At 47.1% G+C, this 17,723-nt stretch overlaps 1 protein-coding gene across 1 annotated transcript in view; it reads left to right on the forward strand.

Annotated features, from left to right (window-relative positions):
- acap3a (ArfGAP with coiled-coil, ankyrin repeat and PH domains 3a) overlaps positions 1–17,723 on the forward strand; it is a 65,499-nt gene that overhangs the window by 13,711 nt on the left and 34,065 nt on the right. Inside the window, exon 2 of the mRNA XM_062541179.1 lies at positions 14,332–14,389. Within this exon, the coding sequence (XP_062397163.1) occupies positions 14,332–14,389 (58 nt within the window). The remainder of the gene's footprint in view (positions 1–14,331; positions 14,390–17,723) is intronic.

A 17,723-nucleotide genomic window follows, 5' to 3' on the forward strand; every position in this document is an offset into this window, starting at 1 on the left:
GATCACTCCCAGGTCTTAGGTTGTAGAGTAAAGGAAAGTTATTGAAGCTTACACACACACACCAAGCCCAGAGATAATGCCATCTGCCACGTCTTTGGAGCTAATCTTCTGTCAGACAACACACACGTCTGTATTTACCGGACCTGGCTTGGGCTAATGAGGCCGGCACGCTACGCTAATTGAGCATCTGTTGGGTAGCAGTGAGCATCCTAAACGCTAGGCTAGGCTAGGCTAAGGGGATTTTTGAGAAATGGTTGGGGGGGGGGGGGGGGGTTTCTTTGTTTTTCAAGGTTGTGGTTTCAAGTCATGGAAGGAGAGGTGCAAACGCACACCAAAGTCGAGGTGCAGGCAACTAGGTTTAAGCTTATATATATATAGAGAGAGATGCCGCACACTCTGAGTTATAGTCGTTTTTTTAATAAAGTGCAATCTGAAGGCCAAAGGCCGAAACGTTGCCGCTTTATTAAAAAACTGACATATAACTCGGAGTGTGCGACATGTTCATAAAGTCATGTCTACAATCAGTGGGTTGTGTTGTAACATCGATCCCCTGAATTTCCTGTTGTACATTAGAGGTGGCAGCTCCTGTGGAGTAGACCTCGACCAGATGGGATGGCTTCAGAGTCATTCATTATTTACAGTGGACACTATTGGCGGTGTTATTTACAGAGGTACGATCTTGTGTAATCTAGGTACATGCTGGCTTTGCTCCCTGGATTTGTTTGTGTGGAACCGTGCTCTTTGAAACCTCAGCAGCCAAACAAAGCCAAGGACACAAAAAGTCCAGCAACAACTGATGTAACTTTTAGCGTAGCATTCAACCGATATGCAGAGCATCAGGTACATGAAACTTGCTCTGGACTTGTCAATCATTGGCCATCTTTTTGACCCCATATTTATGCCTATTATCTAGTCCTACAAATCCCAACTCAGCCCAGTTCTTAGTGTCAGTTGAGACATGATTGATGGTTGGCATGGCCAGGTGGTCAGTCCATGATCCCGTGTTAAGACGCCATGACACCTCTCCCTGAACACATTATAACATATTGCTGTAACTTAAGGAACTTTTGGTGAGATGGAGCCAATAAGGTTTCCATCATATCAGTGACATATGTATTTAAGGGGATGCGACAGCCGGAATAGAATGTTATAAAAAAGGAACTGTGAAAGAGTTCCACACCCCCCCTACAGCCCCCAGCCCCTTCCTCATCACTCTGCGGGGAGCTTAACACGGATGTCCTCCCGCCGCATGCACCCAAATCCCAGTGGATGCGGGGATAAGCCTCTGGGGGCTGCCTCCCGCCACCAATCCCCCGTGTTTAGCCCCCGCAGTAGAACTTGCAGGCTCTGCTTACAATCTAACCCTGCCTCCCAAGAGCTGGCCATCAGCCCATGTTGACACTGGGAGATATTCACATAGTTGCAAAAATAACAAACTGGAAAAGGAAAATAGCGCACAACAATGAGTCTCTTTGTGAAGACTAAAGATTGTTGGAGAACTTCAGGTACTTGAGGGCCAAAAACTTGGAGAGAGACATTTTATGTAATTTCCCAAAATATCTGAGAGTATCTGCCAACTGCTAGGAGAAAGAGAGAGAGAGAGAGAGAGAGAGAGAGAGAGAGGGGAGAGTTATAGAGAGACATTGGTTTGAAAACTGCCTGTCTAACATGTTTGAGAGAAAATAAAGTTCAAATGGAGTATGCCTGGTAATAGTTGACCTTGAAGCCGTGCAAACAAAACAATATGTGGAACTGGATCAAAGGAAAACAATTCAAATGCTATGAAGCAAATACTAACAATGTTATGGTCAGTAGGTTACCACAAATATCCCATATTTCATTTCCCTTTATCGTGGGGAGTACACGGTCGTGAAGTTGATTTCTGTATGACATTTTCTGCAGTGCCACTACACTATTGCTTGTATTTTGACTGGACTTGCAACCTTAGTCTTCCTTTTCCAGGCTCTACATGTCTGGGTGTATGCGAGGGACATATAAGGTGACCATGGCATCCCACTGACCGTGTCTCTTTTTTAGTCTCCTCGTGCCACGTGAGTGACCTCTGTGAGCTCTGAGGGTGGGTTGGGCCAGCTGCTTGCTCCGCAGGGGTCAGGTCATCCTCCCGGGGTTAAAGCCTGAGTGACCCAGGCAGACTGCGAGTGTGTGTGTGTGCAGTGCTGAAAGCACTTTATGATGTGCTTTTAATGGGTGCATAGTCTGTGTTATAGACCCATATATCATTCATGACCATGGAATGTGCGCATGAGTGCTGGTCACAATCAGGAAATCAGGAGTCCCTTTGTCTTTCTGCTCTTGGACTCAAAGCAGCAATAACGTATTTATATTTCACTCCCTTAGTTCTCTAAGGTACTCTAATGTGAATGTTCTCAAAGGTACTTTAATGTTTATGTTCTCACTCTAAGGCTACTTCCACACTATTCTGTTTTCATTTTAAAACCCAAGACAGAGTTTTCAAATGAATTGTTTCCGTCTCAGGAGTAATATACAGTAGATGAGAGGCATGAAATGTAACAAAAATATTTCATATTGAAATAAAACCGTAAGAGTATGGTCGGATGTAGCCTAGATACTCTACTGTGAATGTTCTATAATCGCCTACCCTAAGGCGAGTAGAACTGCACTGCATGTTCAGAAGTCGAGATAGATAGATAGGCAGAGAGTTTGAGGCGGCATTTAATGGAAGATTTCGCCATATTATGTAACTTGCTTAACATGTTCAAAACTGCATAAAAAAAACACACATTTAATGAAAGAGTTGGAGCATTCTCATGCAATCCTGCCTCTAACTTTACTCAAACTTACACACGGAGCAGCTTTAAGTTGGAGGGATATGGATCTGCTGGGCTTGTTTCAGAGTTCAGACAGACAGCATGCTGACCCTGGCATTCCTGCCTTCCTGGCATTCAGACGGGAGGTAGAGCATTCCTCCAGGATCAGCTGTGGTGGCCTCCCCAACGGGGGAGAAGAATCATGGGAGAGGAACTGCCACTCTGGAGGAGTAGCCTAGTCCAAGATGGCCTGATTGGGACACCCAGGGTCTCTGTTCTGTCTTTGCCATGGCTGAGACTGTTTACTGGATGTTTTGCTGGCTTGGTTCAGGCAAAAGTGTTTCCTAACCGTAGATAGTTAGTGTCAGTTTCCTCTCAGGGGGATCGCAGTCTTATGGCCTTCCATTCATTCAGTTCATATAGACAGGGAAAAATCCAGAACGATCTAATAAAGGTCACTACCAAACTTTTCTCAATTGATTCTATAGTACTTTTCCGCGTAGAATCCATTTCTGCTTGGGACATTTTTATATCACGCATAGTTAATGAGATAATTTGCATATTTGAATACATTAGGGCAATTCCATATCAGTTGGAACAGGTCCGACACCATGGTCCTCAGTTTTTCCTGATTTTTGGTCCAAATGTTCCTCCATGTCTCATTAGAAGAAAACCAAAATTTTAGCAAGGTATCTTGTTTAGTTTCTGAGATATGGCTCTTCAAATGTGGTTAGACGTGTCCTAAAAAAAAGGCTGAAAATTCCTGTATTTAATGAGCACCACTTTTTTTTAAACCCCTCTCCTCTCTTAAGGCTACCATATTATTTTCTAAAAATTTGAACACTGGGGCAGTACCCTGTGTTGTTGTCCAAAATCACAAAGGAATTACAGTCCTTCCCACCATTGGAGACTTATTCATCGAAACAAACCCATATTTTTTTTTGAAAGCAATGAAAAAAAAGCCTGTTTTTGTTCTCTTATGGTCATGAATGCCTAGCACTCACATTTTTAAAACTCTGCATATATATAGTCCATGAGTAAGAGAACATGTTGACAAAAAAATTGAGATGTTTTTTTTTCTTATTTCGAGGCTATGAGCCTTCAAAGTTGGCCAAAATGGCGTTTTTCCTAAAAATGTCACTTTTATTGCCTTCTTCCAAGGACAAGATGAAATGCAAATCCAACATTTCTTTTTTTCTGCAATAGTGTGGCACTTTGTAGATCATGTGAATGTGGTAGATCCGACCTGTCCATTTTAATATCCCCACAGCACATGTCTGAAGCTAGAAAAAATGAAAAAATGTCTTGGCTGAAGGAGGTGTTGGTTTGATTTGTATGAACCTCTTAGAAGGACAATATGGGATGTAAACCCATTTTATATTTTTGAGGGATCAGAATGCCATCCTGTAAACAGGATAAAAATGTTATATCCCATTTTTACTCTTTAGTGATCCCTTAAAATATGTCCAAAAGTTGTCATAAATGGGGAAAAAAAGGCGACTAAATTGAGGGGCTTAAATGGCCAAGTGGATCAAGTCACAAGGCTAAAAATGAAATATAAGACAGAAGAGATACTGCGGGAGAACACTGTTAAATGTATAATCCCTGCTATGATGGCCTTTGAACCCACTGTGTCCCTAACTGAGGTTCATTCTCATTAAACAAATTTCTTCTGCATGAAGCATATTGTCTCCTGGTTGCTGTTGGAGTTACCGTTGGATGCAGCATGCATTGTGATTTGTTCTAATGGTATCCCTGGACAGTTAACCTGAGATCCACTTAGATAAACATAACCCTAGGACCAGTGAAAATCCTACACTTTTTGGTCATCCATATCCATCCATAAGTTAAATTAATAATATATTTTTTATGTCACACAAAGTGGGTACCGATCAACTCCAAATGGTCTGAAACATACTCCTACACAATATCTCAAATCATGATTTTGGCCTCAAAACTTAGTTTTTTGTTTTTTTTCCCATTCATTTCAATGGGAAATAGTTTTTCGCGAACAACTATTGAACGGAAGGTCGTAGACTCAATCTGATTTGCTCCATCAGACATAATTCGCCCATGAGGATCAAGCAAGAAGTGAATGTTTATTTATATGACCTTCCGTTCTCTAGATATAGCCTTTTTAAAGTTTATTTCCTGTTTTAAACCAACTTCCGGTTATCACAGGATATTAGGGACACAGTGGGTTCAAAGGCCATCGTAACAGGGTTAAACATTTCACAGTGTTCTCCCTCAGTTTCTCATCTGTCTTATATTACATTTTTAACCTTGTGTGACTTGATCCACTTGGCCATTTAAGCCCCTCAATTTAGTTGCCTTTTTCATTTTTGACAACTTTTGGACATATTTTAAGGGATCACTAAAGAGTAGAAATGGGATACAACACTTTTATCCTATTTACAAGATGGCATTCTGAACCCTCAAACAGAAAAAATGGGTTTACACCCCATATTGTCCTTCTAAGAGGTTCATACAAATCAAACCAACACCTCCTTCAGCCAAGACTATTTTTCATTTTTTCTAACTTCAGACATGTGCTGTGGGGATATTAGAATGGACAGGTCGGATCTACCACATTCACATGGTCTACGGAGTGCCACACTATTGCAGAAAAAAAGAAATGTTGGATTTGCATTTCATCTTGTCCTTGGAAAAAGGCAATAAAAGTGGAATTTTTAGGAAAAAACGCCATTTTGGCCAACTTTGAAGGCTCATAGCCTCGGAATAAGAAAAAAAAACATCTCAATTTTTTATCAACATGTTCTCTTACTCATGGACTATAAATATGTAGAGTTTTAAAAATGTGAGTGCTAGGCATTCATGACCATAAGAGAACAAAAACAGGTTTTTTTTTCATTGCTTTCAAAAAAAAATATGGGTTTGTTTCGATGGATAAGTCTCCAATGGTGGGAAGGACTGTAATTCCTTTGTGATTTTGGACAACAACACAGGGTACTGCCCCAGTGTTCAAATCTTTAGAAAATAATATGGTAGCCTTAAGAGAGGAGAGGGGTTTAAAAAAAAGTGGTGCTCATTAAATACAGGAATTTTCAGCCTTTTTTTAGGACACGTCTAACCACATTTGAAGAGCCATATCTCAGAAACTAAACATGATACCCAGCTAAAATTTTGGTTTTCTTCCAATGAGACATGGAGGAACATTTGGACCAAAAATCAGGAAAAACTGAGGACCATGGTGTCGGACCTGTTCCAACTGATATGGAATTGCCCTAATGTATTCAAATATGCAAATTATCTCATTAACTATGCGTGATATAAAAATGTCCCAAGCAGAAATGGATTCTACGCGGAAAAGTACTATAGAATCAATTAAGAAAAGTTTGGTAGTGACCTTTATTAGATCGTTCTGGATTTTTCCCTGTCTAATATCAGAGAGGGGGATGTCTCTCTCTGTTATTGCTATTACTGATGTTTGTTGTAGTTCTTCGCTGGTTCCTGAAGAGGCTTGTGAGTTTATTTGATCTTGATGGGGCTGTGCCAGCAGATCTGGCGTGCGCAGTGTGGGAGCAGAGTGCAAGGAGGCTGAGGGAGAGTTGGGTTTAGTCTGAATGTCACGAGAGAAGAATGTGCCTGTGTTCTCCCCTCTTCCGGGACCTGCAAAGCAGATACTATGCACATGGTCAGATTAGAGAGAGAGAGAGAGAGAGTGTGTGTGTGTGTGTGTGTGTGTGTGTGTGTGTGTGTGTGTGTGTGTGTGTGTGTGTGTGTGTGTGTGTGTGTGTGTGTGTGTGTGTGTGTGTGTGTGTGTGTGTGTGTGTGTGTGTGTGTGTGTGTGTGTGTGTGTGTGTGTGTTGTGTGTCTGTGTGTGTGTGTTGTGTGTGTGTGTGTGTGTGTGTGTGTGTGTGTGTGTGTGATCTTCAACTGTATTGAAAACCAGGATAACACATCCTTGATGTCCCTGTTTCAAATACCATAGAGGGAGCAGCTCCCACAGAATCCCTTTTCCCTTTTGGCAGAAAGGAAAATCTCTCACTGAAGGCTCGGCAGACATTCCATGGTGGAAATACTAAACACATAATGAGTTTTCTGTAACGCCGCTGTTCTGCTAGCCTGACTTGTTTTGATTTGAAAGCGGGGAGTCCAGCAGAGGCGTTTGCAGCTGTTGTCATCTATCTGCTTTGCTTTGGGCTGCATTCTGCACTGGGGGGGCCGGGGGGGGGGACTCCTTCCTAACGGCTTGGCTGGGAGGCCAGGTCAATACATCACTTCACAGACAGTCAGACTTTGTGAGCCTTATTAAGCATTGATTCAAACATCTCCCCAACACCTATTCCTCTGATTTAGACAGTGCACTCTCGACCTCTTTTGTGTTGAGCTTATATCTGACTACGGAGCTAGGCGACGAGCAAAAGTAAAAACAGAAGTGTGTTTTCAAAGGAAGCATCTGGCCTGCTGAGGGCTGGGTGGCCTTGTCCAGCCTGATGGGTGGAATGAGCAATGCTGTCGGTGACATGAAAAGTGTGGGAGCGTGCGTGTGTGAGTGGGTGGTGGGTTGGCATTGGGTGTGTGTGCTTGAGTATGTGCCAGAGTCTGAGCGTGAGTGTGTGTGTGTGTGTGTGTGTGTGTGTGTGTGTGTGTGTGTGTGTGTGTGTGTGTGTGTGTGTGTGTGTATGTGTGTGTGTGTGTGTGTGTGTGTGTGTGTGTGTGTGTGTGTGTGTGTGTGTGTGTGTGTATGCATGTGTGTGTGTGTGTGTGTGTGTGTGTATGCATGTGTGTGTGTGTGTGTGTGTCTGTGTGTCTGTGTGTCTTTGTGTGTATGGGTCTGTGAGTATGCATGTATGTGGTGTGTGTGTATGTGTGTGGTGTGTGTGTGTGTGTGTGTGTCCATGTCTGCGATGTCTGTGTGAGTGTGACGGAGGGCATATGCGGCGGACGGGCACTCAGAGGCGAGTGAGGACGGGAGGAAGGTGCGCTGCTGAAATGAGACAGGCAAAAGTTCAGGCCCGGCAGATGGGGGACTGGAGTGGCCCTCCGTGCAGACGGCCCGGTCGATGGAAGGACCCGGCGCTAGACGTCTCGGGAAGGAAGTGTGTTGATTTTGGAGAGGTCAGCGCGCAGTCAGGCGAGGCAAACGCACGCCGAGCCAAGAGAGACTCCTCTCCATAATCCCCTCATTCCTCATCCTCTCTGTTCCCGTTGTTTCCCTGTTCCCTGGGCTCAGACAGACCCTCTAGAGAGGGAGAGAGGGAAAGAGGGAGAGCGGGAGAGAGAGAGAGAGGAAGGGAGGAGAAAGTTAGGAAAAGTTGGTTGTTTCTCGTCAGGCCACCACTGCAGGCGAAAGTGGTGAGTCGTCTGTGTTTGGAGTTGTGTGTCAGGCTCAAGTGAGCTCAGCTGGCGTTTGCATGCAAACAAGCTCCAAATCACATGCTGGCCCGCTGGCTCACCAGAGAGTTATGTGTGAGAAAACAAGACCTACCCTCTACCCAGACCCACACACCCACACACACCACCCACACACACCCACCCACACACACCCACACACACATGCTAAGCTCTTGACTGGGTGGGTGTGTGTGTTTGTTTGCATGCCCCAGCCTGCTCCAGCCCTCCAGGTTGTGTGTGGTTTGCGTGTTGTGTGTGTGGGGGTATGTGTGGGGTGGCGCCTCCCGGGGCAGGATATGCCTGATTAGCTGGGTGGCACGCCTCTGCACATGGGTCCAACAGATGGCCCAGACGAAGGGGACCCCCGACTCCTTGTCACCCGGCCAACAGAGCCCCCTCAGCCCCCTCAGCCTCCTCAGCCCCGCCATCACTTTGTTAACATGACATGAAGTTTGCCCTACTCCTTGCAGCAGAACTAGTAAAACTCCTGTCCCTCCCTCTCTGACCACAACCCCGCCTCCCCTCCCCTTCCCTCTGTCCCTCTGTCCCTCTCTCTTTGTTTGTGGAGTGAAAGGCTGCATAATTTGGTCGCTGTCTTGACCAAAAGCCAATCTGCGCAAAACAAAGTAATTTGCATGATGCAAATGAATGCCTCAGAATGAGGAGAACAATGATCGATCGGAGGCCAACTTCTAGCCATGTGAATGAACAGGACTATGATGGAAGTAGCACACTATCATTGTCGCGTCAGAGTGAGACTTAGAGATGTAAGTGTTTATAGAAAACAAGGCATTTGTCCATCATCTAATCTTTGCAATTTGTGCGGATCGAGACGTTTCTCTTATGAGAAACTAAGAGTTGAGTGTGCATCACTGTACTGCTCACTGCTCGGAATGAGTGTCGTTGTCAGACTGCCAGCTTTTCACAGGGCACTCTGTCTGCATGTAAGCCTCAGCGGGAGGAGGGAGTGCATCATGGATCGGGCATTTCCTAGTCAGTTGCTGTGGCAACAGCAATCAGTGCATTTTTGCCAGTCTGTTTCCTTCTTTAGGATGCCGAGAAGCAGACAATGAAATGCAAAAAAGGGGTCGGGTGGGGGTGGGGATTTTAACATGATATCTCGGAGTGGACAATCTCCAGCCATGAAATTGCAGGGAACGAGCTATTTCAGCCTGTTGGCAGTGGCACCAATGCACTGGTTGTGCACTTGTTTTCGCACAAGTCTGGTGTTACAGTAAAACAGCCATTTTTTTGTAGTAATGTTCCTGCTGGAAAACATTGATGTATGGCAGAAACAGATTTTAGAACTTCTATTGAAGAATAGCTCTGTCTTGCAAGGGTTCACTGAGGCCAGGACGGGAACTCCTAGAGAGGTGGGAATCCAAATGAAGTGTCATGCTTTCGAGAAATGCTTGGAGAATGTGTGCATTTGTCAGGGAGGCATTTCAGTGACCTGCTTTGTACTCTAAGTATAGCGAGGAGCAGGCATCTTTTTTGGAGGGTTAAGGGGAGGGGGGGCAGTCATAGCTGGGGGGCACCTGTCTGTTCATTCTATTATGCCAGACAGGCCTGAAAGGAGGAGGGTGACATTAAGGGAATAATTGAGTGGCTAAGAATATCCCCACTGAGAATGCTCAAGGAAGCCGAAAAGGAACACACACACACACACACACACACACACACACACACACACACACACACACACACACTCATGCACTCATAGCCAGACAGCGAGATACACACACACACACACACACACACACACACACACACACACACACACACACAGACACACACACACACACACACACACACACACACACAGACACACACAAACACACACACTTCAAACATGTCCGCACATAACTACTAACTAACGAGTCTCAGTTGGGACACTAAACTCATTAATAATGTGACTTACCCTGGCCACCGTACGGTGAAGTAGAGCCTGCAGCTCAGTGGGGAGTCGCTGCGCACCCCCCCCACTCCAACAGTATCATCAGTCTACCATGAAGAGCCCCACTCCCACTTAGTCTCACACGTGAAGGCCATCTCTGACAATGGGAACTGATAGAGGCGGGTCAGCCGCAGACATTAAACACTGTCAGCACGATTACTGGACCGGACGTGATGAGGCCCATGTTTGTTTTAGGGTGTTTGTGTATTTGTTTGTTTGTTTGTTTGTTTGTTTGTTTTTGGCCGGCGTTGCCCCGTTTGATTGCTCCGTGGGCCTCATTAACCCCCTTCTCTGCGTAGAGAGGGGTGGGATGGAGTGGGGGGAGGGGTGGGTGGCTGTTTGCCAAGCTCAGCTGGCGGACCCACAGGCCCTCTTTCAGGGGTCACTACCTGGACCTCCTCTCCGCACTCTCTCCTGGCGCTGGACCACCTGCTCACCAGCCACACGTGCCACCGTCACCTCCACCATTCCGTGGGGGGGCCCCGGGCTCAGCTGCGCTCCCAGACTCCCCACACCCTCTGCAGCCGCTCCCCGCTGGGTCCGCCCGCCCGCCTCCGCCTAGATTCTGGCATAATGCAGGCGCTCCAATATGACATGTTTCGCTCATGCATGTTGCATGCCTTTGTTTTCCAGTAGTCTACTGGTAGTATGTCACTGTCAACGCAGACGTTCAAGTCAAGGTGTTCTAGGTCTGCTGTTTGCTGTGTGCTGCGTCACTGATGATAAAGTGACATTACTGTCCACCATAACTACTGTAGATCCATCATGATCACTACACTACTGTCACGACACTCTGTGGTCAGAGTTGTTGCATAAACATACTAGAAAAGCACTCAGATAACCGCCTCCTGGATCCACTGATACGAATCACTCCCAAAATGTAATCATTTCTTCTTGGGTCATTTCAGACCATCGAAGACCATTTCATCAAAATCCATTTATAACTTTTTGAGTCATCTTGCAAACAAACAAACAGACAGACAGACAGACAAACAAACCCTGATGAAAACATGACCTCCTTGTCGGAGGTAAATATGGAATCTACTACAGATCAAACTGATATCAGTGTCAGTCTGACCAAGGATCCTTCCATTTTTTAGGTTTGCATTTTAGAGTTGTGTTTTCATGTGTGTACTACTATTGATTGCTGTTGCAATGTAGTACCGTGTGTAAGTTCCATGCTGTGAGACTGAGAGGCCTGTAGTAGTACAGTAAGTGGGTGAAACAGCCCTGCCCGTCTCTGCAGAACAGCGTGTCAGCATGCCACCAGGCCAAAAGCGGGCAGGGTGCGCCAACTCAGCATCGGGCACCGAGAGCCCAATCGTAATGTTTATTACATCTTACCGCCCTGTAGACATAAACGACCCAATTTTTTTTTTAAGCGAAGCTCTGCCCTACATTCTCAGGCTCACGGCACTTGCTGCTTAGTAATGTCTACCTCGGCCTGTTGTTGTATGATTCAGAGGACCTTTCCACTTCCTCGTCGAGCCCCATGACCACATAAATGTTTCAAAGGCATCTCGGAACCACAGGAGGATTTGCGAGAGGCAGACAGTATTGGGAAATGCGCAAGTCAGAGGGGTTTGAGGTAGTGCTATTTTGACAGTTATTGATGTCCTTGTTTAGTGTGTGGGCTGACTCGAGCCTCGACAGACAGGATGATATGATGGGGTTCCTGTGCCCACAGAGTGTTGCCATGGCAACGGGGCTCGGGGCGATGAGAGCCTCTATTAGGCCAGTGCCATGTGCAGCCAACTGAGGGTGTCGGCGAGGAGAAAGGGGGGCGTCGGGGCGCCCCAGGGCCCGGGAGAGCAGCTGCCTCTCCAGCCAGCGCTGGGGAAACACATCTGGAGGGCAGGCGGCGGGGGAGGTGGGGGAGTAGACCCACGAGTCACAGCTCTTCCCCCATGAGAACTGCTGCAGTCAGACCAGTACACACACACACACACACAGGGGCTGAGGCCCCTTCATTCATTGCACATCCAACCAAAAAAAAGGTCAAACAATCCCAAGACCAAAACACCCCGTTGTCTGGTATGCACTGCCTATGTGCTTAATGAAATCTTTATTTACACTATTTTCTCCCATTATGCTTAATGCAGTGTTGTAGACCGAATTGAGTATGGAAAAAAAACACCGCAGTTTAAGCATATCTTTCGCATGGATGCCCCAGATTAATTTATTCCATGGCGAGACCACTTATTTCTGTGCTTTGAACGCACTGCTTTTATGTGCTAAGTGGCTTACCGAAGTTGATGGAGGGTTTTCTTGCAGCGTGGTGCCGAGCGAACGCGGCGCTCGGGAACATGAAAGAGAGATGACATTTCAGGAGCAGTCACTGTCATGGTTCCATTGCAAGGCCCTGAGCGCACGAGGAGCTGCTCCCATCCATCGAGTGACGTGCCGCCTAAATGTTATTACATATTTAAAGCAGCCAGGGCCACGTGACTGTGCAGCCATGCTGGCAGAGGGGACAACGTGACACGTTTGTGTGGAATTCGTGGATGGCCTTTGTGTTGGCGGACAGCACAAGCGGTGGATTTCTGGGTACCACTGACTGTAATGCTGCTTTCTGAACCGGTATCATACATCATTACACAGAGTGTTATATTCTCCTGAGCTTAACATAGCATCAGCCACTATAGATCCATTACATTAATCACATTCATCTATGTGTGTTTGAGAGATGCTGTTTCATAGTGTCTCCCATTATCATTCAGATTGTGTCTTTTTGATTGCTTTATATATTGAGCTGTCTGTAAATATAATTTAATTGCCTATTGTCATTGTCATTGTCCGCTTTATTTGGCACACTGAGAGTGTTCATTGTGTAAGTGGCGGTAAGGATAATGGGCCCTGATCTGTCCATGGGTCTTAGGATTTCCGCTGTTGGGATGTTGAGACTTTGAGAGGCAGGGTGATGGTGTGATGGTGGGGGTGTTTGGGGGGGTGGGGGGGGGGATGAGAGAGGGCAGCACGTGTCTCTCTGTCACCCCTGAGCCCACTGAGGCTGTGGCCATCCAACCAGGCTAATGCAGCTACGCACAGCCCGGAGAGGCAGGACCGCGCGGAGAGCCAGGCACTGGAGCTGACATGCTCTCCCTCTGCCCATGTGTGACACAGATCCGCTGGGCTCTTCCAAGTGTGTGCGTGTGTGTGTGTGTGTGTGTGTGTCTGTGTATGTGTGTGCCCGCGCCTCTGTGTGTGTGTGTATGCGTATGCGCAATCTCTTCTGCTCCAAATGAAAAACATGTGCGGAAGCACTGCCTGGGTTCGCTCGCTCCACTGCACGATATTCCGCTAGCCGAGACGCTAGGCTAGGCCCTGCAAAAATGATGATTTTAAAGTCGTGCCAGAGCTACCACTGCAGACGGGGGGACGTTTTTATGTGTGTGATTGTGCACGGAGTCCAATTGATTGAGACATATAGCACACAGGCGTGTGCAATGTGACAGTTGGGGATCACTGACATACCCACCACCCTTCCATCCCAGCATGCTTAGTGTCATGACATGGTGAAGCCCACAGCTGCGGCTGCTTTGTTGTTGTTGTAGAGAGGCATTTCCTGTGGCCAAGATGGTGGTGTCCCACTGTCTGCAACACAAATACACTCTCTCAGTCTCACACAGACACACATACACACACACACACACACACACACACACACACACATACATACACACACACACGCAAACAATTTTCAAAACAGTTTGAGAAGCTGGTATTAGCTGGTGGAGCTGTGGGATGAAGTGCTGAGCTGGGAACGCCAGGGTTCGTGATGTGATGTGACTGTCGCTTGGGTTCGGTCTGCGTTGAATTACGAGCTGGCCGCGACCACGTCACTCGCTCTGCCTCCTGGAATACACACACAGAGTTCTACGTGCTTAGCTCTGGGGTTTGGGGTTTGCCAGTTCCAAGTTCCCCTCTGTCAGTCTGAAATGTATGAATCCTTGTCGGTTCACCATTGCACCAGAGATGCAAACACTCGCTCTTACCTCAAAAATTTACATATAAACTCTGCTGATTTGATAGAACAATAACATCCCAAAAAGACCTCGCCCCTTGAGTTCACAATGTTCTAGAAATCCATGTTCTTTGTGATGTCCCTCTTGTATGCGATTTGACCACATACAATATCATTTTTGTATTCCGTGTCTGTTGTTTTAACATGTATTTTAAGGAGTAATCATCACTGACATAAATTTTTTTCATCTGTTTGTTTTGCAGGGCAAACATTGATGAGGTGGAAACAGAAGTCGTTGAAATTGAAGCTAAATTGGACAAGGTAAGATATGACAAATCTACCATTTCTGAACATGAAAGCGAAAGTCATTTTTAAAAACGGTCAGCATCAGTGAAATTACACACATTTTCTGTCAAAGTGGAGAGAGTGGGATAGCAGGAGAGGGTTGTCAGCCGCCCCTTCGAAGAACACCCACTAGTGCTTAGTGTTTCATGCACATAGACTATAATCATCCTTATTGAATCATGGAAGGTTATCCAGATTACTGATTTGAAAGCATTTGTGACCGCCATGTCCTGCGGTGCCCTGGTGAAGCATATGTAGATTGACCCCATGGCCACAGTCTCTACCATTTAGATGACATGTCTTCCAGTGGGATTACGGACAGGGCGCTGGATTAGGACTAAGATGATAGTAAGGCCATGCACAGCAGAGCTGGAGAGAGATATTGTGAGCGCTTCAGGAGAGAGAAGTGCAGCTGGTGAAATGAACACACCCCTCTATTTCATCCAGCCTTAATCTCATCAGGGATGGGTTAAGCTGGGCCACGCTCTCTGGAACGTGCCCCAGTCTCTGATATTTGGTCTTAAGAGTTCCGTAGTGTTTGTGTGGGTGGTTTGCTCTCTCTCTCACACACAGCCTAAAAGTCCCAACTGCCAACCCTGACACTGGTGTCCTGTGATCATAAGCCGGGTCGTGGTCTAGCCCGATGCTCTGGGCCACCGCTCCCAGCGTGGGGCGGGCCCGGGCCCGGACTGAAGAGTGCACACTCTCCCTCAGCGGTCCGTTTCCACGGTAATGAGGAGGCCAGATGCTGGGCGGCGATGCTGGGGCCTCGGTGATGTCATGGCTTCCATCTGGTTCCTCCTGACCTTGAGTGAGGTCCGTCAGCTGACAGTACCCCCCCCCCCCTTTCTCCTCCGGCTCCTTCAGCCTCGGGAAAAAAAAGTGGGCAGCGCCAGACTCATAATAAGATGATTGAAGACTCAGCCTCTTGTTGAACTCCCTTGTTATATGGGCCGATTTACACGTGGTGTCATCCAGTCAACCATGTTTTCTTGTTATGGTCATGAGGGCTGTGATGCTGCCGGCTGGATAAACAGGCAGAGCCCAGACTCTCAGAGTTACTCTGTTGGTTCGGGAGTTCACCCCCCCCCCCCACAACCCTCACACCCCTCACACAGCCTAGGATAGGTGGACGGCCTCTGAAGTTTGATTCAGATTCAAAATAGCTGTAGTCTGCGTCTGTTTTTTTGTAGCCGTGTGGAGCAGAGCCTTTTTTCGAGTGCGCTGCAGGTCTCGTGCTGTTGACGTGGCTGTTTCTCAGTACGTGCTGCTTGCGCTGCTGCTGCAGTTGCTGGAAGTTGGGAAGGCAGATTGATGTGATTATGTGACTTTGACAATTAGATCAGTGAGGGGGGGGGGAAGAAAGAAACAGCAGCAGCACAAAGAGGCGATAGAGTGGACCTGGCCTCCTCGGGCTGACCAGCCCGCCGGCCAAACAGCCATCTCCTGTTTCAGCATGGCTCCCATCAGCAGAGCAACAGGCTCACAGGGGAAGGGCCGACAACACACACGGAGCATGCATCGGAGTCAGGTTGAGGCCAAAGAAAAACTCAAGAACACTCCACTTAACTGTTCCACTTGTTGCCAGTGATCTGCAAAAATGCTTCTCGTGAATCAAAAATGCTGAGAAGAACCTTCTGATCTTTCTCATTTCTCCCTTCCACCCTATTTTTCCCCCTCTCTCTCCCTCTTTATCTCTGTGTGTGTGTGTGTGTGTGACTGTGAGTGAGAGAGAGAGAGAGAGAGAAAGAGAGAGAGAGACAGAGAGATAGTCCCCCCTGTGACTTCTCATTTAAACCAAGATGTTGTCTCTCAGCGCAGATGCACTGGCAGTCCAGTCCGGTTTCAGTGTTTTTGTTGGGCTTGCATTTAGTGACTGAGATTCTCTGGCATATCGGCCGTGTGAAACAAGGGGATTTCTTGTGGTTATTTGGCAGAAAGCGCAAATTCACATCACAATGAAGATACCATATTCTATCATTGCTGAAACTTTGAGTGGAATCTTTAGACTTATCTTATTTACCGAATATTTTATATGATTCTGATCGCCTAAAACAGCTGACAGATTCGTTTTCATTGTTCCTCTCGCGCTATGGAAGGGGGCTTCAGCCAAGACCACCAGGACTCGAGTGTGCCCACCCACCAGACGCCTGAGCTCTGTCAACACACTGGAACCGCCACGGGCGGCGTTCTCATGTGCAACATATTATTTGCCGCTTGATTTTCATCACTTCCTCATCATATGCAGCACCGAAGCAGGGAGAGACACTTAACCCCAATATCCTGCGCCCTCCCCCCCTCGTAAAAGGGACACGGGGGACACCATGCGTCTCACCGTCAGCTCAGGCCGCAGAGTCCCAAGCTCCCATGTGGGCTCCACCTGAGAATGTTGCCCCCCCCCAAGCCTCCAGCCTCCCACGCCCCACCTCGCAGGCCACTAATCGGGAACACTCTCAGCGACAGGCAGCCCGGGTGTCTGGAAGCCAGGAGCCCACAGCAGGGCTGCAGCTGAACCATGTGTGGAGAGAGAGGGAGTGAGAGAGAGAGAGAGAGAGAGAGGGAGAGAGAGAGAGGTGGCGGGGGGGACTTTTCACCCTCTCACTTTCACATGTGGAGACCAGCGGTTGCTGTCGCATGCTGGAGTGTAATTGGCTCATTAGGGTTGCAGTCAGTGAGCCCTTGCATTGGGAAACGGGGAACTGCGTCACACCTGTTGTGTGTTGCAACACTCACAAACGCGCGCGCACACACACACACACACACACACACACACACACACACACACACACACACACAAACACACAGTCACGTACATGCACATGCAGAGAAACATGTCAGGCCCTTTCACAAGCGAATCAGTGCGTTCTGCTCTTGCTCAGCTGAAGGTCAGCAGTGCGTTGTGGGGGTGCTGCTCCGGCAGCTGTGTTTTCTCACCGCACAGGAGAGCACAAGCACAGAGAAACCTGAGAGCCACAGTAGTGACCGGTCTCACTTTCTGCTGCCTCCTAATGGGGCTCTAACTCACTCACTCATTTACTCACTCACTCATTCATTCATCTACTCACTCACTCACTCACTCACTCACTCACTCACTCAAGCAATCAATCGTTCAGTCTCTAAGTCACTCACTCACTCTCTCACTCATTCATTTACTCACTCACACACTCACTCATTCATTTACTCACTCACTCACTCAAGCAATCAATCATTCAGTCTCTAAGTGACTCACTCACTCACTCACTCATTAATTTACTCACTCACTCACTCATTCATTTACTCACTCACTCACTCATGATGATCATAATGATGC

This window comes from Sardina pilchardus, chromosome 7 (assembly GCF_963854185.1).
Source record: "Sardina pilchardus chromosome 7, fSarPil1.1, whole genome shotgun sequence".
In the NCBI taxonomy this organism is placed as follows: domain Eukaryota; kingdom Metazoa; phylum Chordata; class Actinopteri; order Clupeiformes; family Clupeidae; genus Sardina; species Sardina pilchardus.